The sequence below is a fragment of the Aedes aegypti genome, chromosome 1 (genome assembly GCF_002204515.2).
Source record: "Aedes aegypti strain LVP_AGWG chromosome 1, AaegL5.0 Primary Assembly, whole genome shotgun sequence".
Classification (NCBI taxonomy): domain Eukaryota; kingdom Metazoa; phylum Arthropoda; class Insecta; order Diptera; family Culicidae; genus Aedes; species Aedes aegypti.
In genome coordinates, this window is record NC_035107.1 from 32,182,668 (window position 1) to 32,190,680 (window position 8,013).

The following is an 8,013-nucleotide window of genomic DNA, read 5'->3' on the forward strand; positions in this document are numbered from 1 at the left end:
TCTTTACGCAGCACCAGAACTTTATATGCGACATACTGATGAAATATAATGCACACAATTCAACTCACGCGAACCGAAAATTTCTCGCACAAAACAGCAACAACAACAAAGAGTGAAAAGCAACGATTTCACCAGCTATCAAAATCAGCTGTTGTAATAGCATCATTGACTGAACGTCACTCCCACCGAGAAATGTCAAGTAAACGTCACCATGGATAGCCTTATTCTGGAAATGTTTGACGGTTTGTTATTACTGATATTATTCTTGAAATGTTGTAGAAAAAAGGTCTACCATCAGTGTACCAGTATCCGCTCATGCCCCTATTTCCGCTCACTAGTGTAAAAATTGATTTTTCGTGTCAAAAATCAATATTTTTCGCACGGACGTATTCTAGCAATATTAACAACTTTCAAATGAAGTCGTCTGACATTATTTTCATTTGATAAAATAATTCTTTATATTGAAACATAAGACCTCGTGAGCGGTTATTGGGCCACTAGGAATTTGTGTGTGTTCCAATAACCGCTCATGCGAATAATTGAACAATATTTTAAAGAAATGTTAATTTTACTGTACAACCTTGTTTATTGGATTAGTAGATATGGTTTGACCACAGAAAATATCTGGATAAATAACGAAATTTGAAATTATGCATTTTTCTAGTAAGTTCGTCACGAAATCTGTTTACCGTGAGCGGAAATAGGAACACTTACATGCAGTAACAAATGCAATTAAATATTTTTTTATAAAAGTTTTTCAAATTCTTTTTATTTTGCCGCTGATTACCTATACTTGAAGCTAAACTGTGCCATAAAAATAGTATTGATCGACACAATAGTTATTTTATAATAAACATTTGGACACATTACTTCCCTTAAATGAGCGGAATCTGGTGCACTGATGGTACTTCTTTGTGACGCTACGTACCGACAAAAACAGAACCTGCTTCTCAGATTAGTGTTCCTATGAGCACTTCCACAGTTATTAACTCAAAGCTTCCTTTGTAAGATTACCATTTGGTGAGTCGAGAAAAATTCGTTTACGAAAACATCCTCGATCGGTGGGATTCAAATCCACAACGCTCAGCTTGTCGTTCTCCACCAATTGTCCCAGGAATTCGTTTCCATATTCTATTCCTTTTTGTTTCCATTTTCTTAAGAATTGTTTAGAAAAAAAATTGCTCCTGGAAATTATTTAACATTCCAACGCTTCATTTAAAAATTTTCACAGCGATTACTTTTAAACTCTTTTCTAGGGATCATCCTCTAGTTATTTTTCCAGATATTCTTACTACACTTTTTTATATTAAAATTAGCGGAGCGATTAGAGTATGTTGAAAACTACAAATTGAACTTTAACACTTCACTTTTTGCAAAAAATAAAATACTAAAATCACTAGTAAGGCGAGCAAATACCTTTAAACTCTATTATGTGTTGCTTATCATGACAGATAGGCCTAATTCGTCTGCGACTTACAGACTTCTTCAGTGTCGAGCACTCGACATTGTAGTGATTTAGTATTTTATTTTTTGCAAAAAGTGAAGTGTTAAAGTTCAATTTGTAGTCAGATATTCTTACTGCGATTCCTTTAGTTGATGCTCTACACTCAGATTGGTTATACAGTGGTTCAATTTCATTTTCGTACGGGGCACTGTTTTCATATAAAGTTGGTATAAAACTATTAAATGGTGCATGGACTTCGATATACTTTATCAATAATGTAGGTTATAGGTGTCATCTATTATTTGGCAATGACAAACTGTATTCATTTGCTTAAATCTTTGGAATAATGGAAAAGTATTGAGATTGTGTCTATAATTGACCCAATTCCATATTCGTACACCTAACAAAAAATAAATATATAGCATTCAAAACTAATTTTTAATGGACTAGATGACTACTTAAGCTCTTCGTTGTGTTGTTCAGATGCAGTAGAATACATTTGGAAAATTTATAAATGGATATATTTGAAACTTAAGTAAATTTAAGAAAAATACCAGTTTTCCCATGTTTTTTGCTAAAATATTCGGTAAGTCGAACAATAAATTGCATTTTTTTCATCATCACTTCCTTAAGAATGATAATTGCGAATATTGCACAAGTTTCAAAAAATTATAATCAGTTTTAGAGTAGCTAAGAGTGGATATCGACAACTTATACTTTTGAATCTTAGGTAATATAATATTTATAACAAATCCAAAACCAAAAATTTTAGTCAATTTCTCTATGTTTGGCTCCTAAATGTATATACATAATCCATAGTTAATGTTCCTATCAAAACATTGCATAATTACCATTTTTAATTTACATTTTACTACCAAACATGATTATAGAGATTTATAGAATAAATATTATTGCCATAACCGCAACACAAACGTGTTTTTAAAATGATGAAAACAACAGGATATATTCTATTAAATAGTGTATCAATGCTTTCTGCTCATTCAAGTTATTTTGTATTTTTCTTATGAAATCAATAAATTGCAAAATAGGGTGCTATTTTGAATATAATTTAAATATTATTTCAAAGATAATTGAATATTACGATGACATCAATCATGTGGAGGTATGTACAGTGTAGTTTAGGGTACTTTATTGTAAAACGAAGTTCGTAGTTCAAATTATTTTTACAGACAAATTCGAAATTAACATTTACCTGTTGTTTAGAATGAAAATTTGGTTTACATTGATTAAAAATATCATTTTAGAAGAGTTTTGAACTTATGGCACAACAATTTTCTTAACTCAAAAGGGATAAAAACTGTTTATGATTTCTGTAAAGTGTATATATTTCAACTAAATTTCTATCAGAGCTTACGAGTATAATCTATAGATTGGATCCAATGACAAAAATAAACGTAATTGTTCAAATTATTGGATTTTATAGCAAAAATCATTGGAAAACTGGCATTTCTCATAATTTTACCTAAATTTTATATATGTCCACTAGTAAATCGTCCAAATGTATTTCACTACATCTGAACATCATAATAAAGCACTTCAGTATTCAAATAGAGCTTCTAAATTTAGTTTTGAACGTTGTGCGTTTGAATTTTGGTAGGTGTACGAATATGAAATTGGGTGAATTTTAGACATCAATTCAATACTTTTCTATTAATCCAAAGATGAATGTAAATGGAAACATTTTGTGATTGGCAAACAATAGATGACACCTATTATCTTCAATGTGGATAAAGTATTTGTAGCTCAATACTTCATTTAATAGTTTTTTATTAACTTGATGTGGAATCAGTATCGTGTACGAATATGAAATTGAGCCACTGTATAAAAAAAATGAGCTGATGACTGTCAAAAACGACCTCTTGTGGACCAACACATTAGGTGTGTTATTTAACACATGCTAAAAAATATGCTTCTGGAATTATTTCTTTCTCTATTCTTGAAAAATATATGACACATAAATAAGCAGTTCATGCATCTCTGTGCGTCGTGAAGTTCGAAAAAAAATAAGCAGAATTTCAGAATGTGCGAAAATAACACAAAAGAGCTCAATTTTGTGTAACGTTTTTTAAGAGACTAGGTAATATTCCAAAGATTTATGCTGGCATTCTATCAAAAATCGGATTTTTTTTAGAATTTTTTTTGGGTGTTTCATTGCAGTTGAATCAGCCTGAGCTTAGAATTTTCCTAATAATAAGAATTATAATAATAGACATAACAACCCTAATTGCGTATAATAATACCGCCATTTCGTAATCATTTCGTTAAAATTCATTTACAGTTTCTTCCACGAGTTGCTTCAAAAAATCTCGAGGGATTATTCTACGAAACCTATTAGGAACTCTTCCAGGAGTTCTTCAACATTATGCAGGATTATACAACATTATACCAAGAATTCCGCATGAAGTTCCTTCAGATATTTCTCTAGGAATTTCTTCAGCATTTCATGAAGAAATTACTCCCGGGTACTTTCAAACGTGTATTGATTAGTAAACCTCCCATGGATTCTTCAAAAGACTTTATGCCAGCAAATAATACAGAAATTGTTAATAATTCTTCAGGTATTCCGTCCGATATTTTTCAAGGAGTTCCTTCAGACAATTCAGTTGGATATATTGAATCCAGATATTTGATTGATTATTTTCAATAACTATCTTAGACAGCTCAAGAAAATCCCCCAAAACTTCCTCAAGAATCCAGGATTTCTTTATGATATTCTTGCAGGAGTTCATTAGGAATTTCTTCAGAAGTTTCAACAGAAATTAAATTAGGATTTCCTTCAGAAATAACTGAGACATTTTTGGAACAATTCCTGGATAAATTATGTGAAACATAATCTGAAGGTATTTTTAGAGAAATTCTTGGTTAAAATCTTAAAGAAAACCATAACAAAAATTGTAAAGGAAATTCTAAGGAATCGTATTGGTAAAAGAATTATTTCAAAAAATCTTGGAAGATATCTTAGGAAAATCAACGGATGAATTCCTGAAGGACTTGTGATTTTCTTGAGAATTTTTTGAAATAGTTCATGGAAGGCTTCCTGAAGAAATTTCTGTTGTAGGATTTCTGGAATTATTCCTAAGCACCAGGTTTGATTTTTAAAGGATTTCTTCTTGACATAACATCCCTATGGTACAGAGTTTGCTTCTCAGCTTAGCGCTCTAAGAGTACTTCCAAAGTTTATTATTTAGAGCTTTATTTTCCAAAGTTTCATAACACTGATGAAACATCACAAACAATGTAATAAGTTACTCAAGGAAGAATTCATATATGAATGTTAGAAGAATTGAAGTATCTAATAGCTTTAGAAGCAATTCCCTGAGATATACCAAAAGCCTATGGAACAAATTCACGAGACACCTCCAGATGGAATTTACGATAAACCTTTGGACAAATTCACCAGAAATTTTCACATCACAAATTCAATCAGAGCAATTTCACATCGAGCTCCAGAAAAAATCTGAAGCCTGTGGAAAAATAAAAAAAAATAAAAATAAAAAAAAAATCTTTGTAAAAATCCTGGGGAATTCCTGAAGAAATCCTCAAATTCTTAGTAAAATCAAAATAATCTTTTTAAGCAATTCATAAAGAACTCTTAGAAGAAATCCTAAAGATTATTCTTGAAAAATTCCAAAAACAAATCTTGAAGATGCTTTCGGAATAATTAAAGAAGTTTATAGTTCCTTGAAGAAAAATCATCAAGATCTCTAGAACAAATTTAGCAAGGAGCTTCTCAAGTAACTACAGGAGAGATTGGAGGAAAGTTCTAATTTCGCTGATTCATAGGGGTATATATTCCTGGGTCAGTAAGTCACCAGTATATGTGTTTTGTAATATTCGTGGCAGATTATGGGTTGTCCATAATCCACGCGGTCATATTTTTTATATTTTTCAGACTACACTCTCCTCTCCTCAAAGTAAATTGTATTATTAAAAAAATCGTAAAACATTATTTCTGGATGTTCAAGAATATAGATTTATAAATAAAATATTCTGAAGGATTCGTATTTCTAATATCTATAAATTATCTATAAATTTTTGTATCCTTTAAGAACTTTGTAGGATTCTGGACTGATCTTGGTTTTAGTCATGAGTTTGTTTATAAACTATAATCATTTATAATGTGATAATTAAGATATTGAAAAGCAATAAAATTGTGCTTACTTAGAAAAATTTGTTTTTTTTTTTCGATCAAGCTACGAAAGCCTGTGTTTTTTAAATCGCTAAACAACCTGAAAAGAAAAAAAACGCATGGATGGATTCTAAAAGGAACGCCTGACAGGATTGAAAAAAAAACTCTTCTATTCTATTATGGAGAAAATTCAAAAGAAATTAACAAATAAATCCTAAATACTTAATTTATTCTAGGTGGAACAATTTCATTTATAAATTTTAGATAAATTCTAGAAGAAGCTCTTGCTGGATTTACCAAAAAAACTGGTAATCTTATGGAACAACTCTAAAAGTAATTGTAGGTTCGAATTACATAATTAAATCCAGAAAACATTGGATGAATAACAGAAATGTTTCATAAATTCATATTCATATAAATTCAATTTGTTAAAAGTACACTAAAAATATATGAGAAACTCGGGAACACCTAGAAAAATTTCTGAAGGAATTGCGGGGAAAAGTCAAAAGGTTTTCTAAGCTTCGTCGAATGGACTTTTTTGCGTCTGCTGGGCTTGGGCTGTCCGTCGTTGCCTTTCCAGTGCCGCATCCCGTTCCAGTTCCAGCTGGTGCGGAATTTGCTGATAGCTGTAGTACACGTACCACGCAAAGACCAGGGCCACTCCGAGGCCGAAATAGAACCGCGATCCTCCCAGCTGGTCTTTTTTGTAATCTCGAGAACCGGTTTTATCGTGCGATTGAAAATCTTTGAAGTCATCCTCTGCTGGACGTTGGGTGAACTTGTCCGCGAGGGGTTCCTCCTCGGCGGCCGCCTTGGAACGGGATGACGAGTTCGAGGACCACGAGGAAGAAGACGCAGACGAAGCCGAAGAGGACGACGTCGACGAAGAACCAGACCCTGAAGATGACTTACCATCAGTTTTGTTTGTAACGCCCATGATCTGTCCGGGGGTGTCTTCTTCCAGCTCCGCGTAGGCCTAAAAGCAGATTCAACGGTTAATTAAAATATAAAGTGGAATGAATATTAAGATCACAAACCTGTATCAGCGCTTTCTGCTTGTTGTTCAGCTTGGTCGGAATCTGGATCTTCAGGTGGACATAGTGGTCACCGGTTCCGTAGCTGTTGACCCGTTTGAGACCCTTGCCGCGGAGGCAGACTCGGGTGTGGGACGATGTACCCGGTACCACCTGGATGGTTTGATCTTCGTACACGCCCTGCACCCGTATCGTACCGCCGAGCACCGCCTGGGAGAGGGTCGAAATAAACAAACGGAATGACAGTTCTCTCTAAACACAGCTGTTAGTTTGCTGGCAGAATGTGCTGGCAAACTTGCTGTCGGTTGGTAAGTACTAGATATCTGTTCTAGTACTTGAGGTTTACACTTGACACTTGAAGTGTGAATGTACACTGTGAATTTTACTAGACTTATCAGAAGTTGTATGAGATGGAAAACACGAAAAAATTGCAGGTGCTCCCTCCTTAAGATTCCTCCATGATTCCAAGCCTTTGCCGATCCATCTGTGCGACTGACCAGGATTATCGATCATCGCGACCAAGATTTGCTGGCGTAACTCTTCTTGTTTCGAATGTATCTTGAAAACTACTTGACAGAAAGCGATAAAATTTTGCACACATAAATATAACACTCTAAACTAGTATTACCCAAAAATTCATTAATTTTTACCCACGCGATAAAAAGTGCCACATTTTTTCCGAGTCCAATCTTCAATATTGTTGATAAAATTCTATTTCCATCAAAATATGTAATTCAACTCGTAACATGACAGAAACATCCTTCTTCAAATTTGAGCAATTTAGAAAGAATCTGACAGCTTCCAAAACAAGAAAACATTAAAACTACTTAGGGTGTTCATTTTACCCCAAATTTCCCTAATTGCATTTTACAGTATAATTTTTGTCCAAGATTCACTTATATCGGATGTGACAGAAACATATATAAAATAGTGTTTGAAGTTTCGACGTGTCCGGGTAATGATTCAGAATGAAGAAGAGCTACATAAAGTCTTCCAATAAATCCTTGAATATATATTCAGGGACTCATTAAAGGAATTCTTCAGCAATTCATGTATGGCTTTCGCCATCAATTCTTACAAAAATCCTTACACAATATTTATAAAGGGTTGCACTAGGTATGCTTGAAAAAATTCTTCAAGAATCCTTCAGCAGAACAAAGCCGATACCTCCAGTAAATTCTAGGAAGATTGTTGAGAAAAATCTTCTTGGAATTCTTCGAGCAATTTTTAGAGTGATTTCTCCAGTTGTTACTCCAGGAAAACTTTCAAAGATTCCTACAGGAATTCCTTCAGGTGAACCCACAAAAATTGATTTCAAGGTTTTTGGAGAAATTTGTTCAGGGGTTTTTCTAAAAATTCCACAAGAAGTGCAAAGATAGTTCAAA

The 8,013-nt window shown here is 33.2% G+C and overlaps 1 protein-coding gene across 1 annotated transcript; it reads right to left on the minus strand.

The window, feature by feature from the left end:
• Positions 1–5,746: 5,746 nt before the first annotated feature.
• LOC5579971 (protein AF-9) lies at positions 5,747–6,906 on the minus strand. Its single transcript, XM_021839333.1, has 2 exons — positions 6,632–6,906; positions 5,747–6,570 (listed from the first exon to the last, which is right to left on the minus strand). Exon 2 carries the CDS (start codon positions 6,529–6,531, stop codon positions 6,109–6,111), a length of 423 nt encoding a protein of 140 aa, XP_021695025.1. The 5' UTR covers positions 6,532–6,570; positions 6,632–6,906; the 3' UTR covers positions 5,747–6,108.
• Between the last annotated feature and the right edge of the window lie 1,107 nt (positions 6,907–8,013).

Bases quoted from the DNA above. Each gene is read 5' to 3' on its own strand.
- LOC5579971 (XM_021839333.1), bottom strand. From the start codon at position 6,531: ATGGGCGTTACAAACAAAACTGATGGTAAGTCATCTTCAGGGTCTGGT.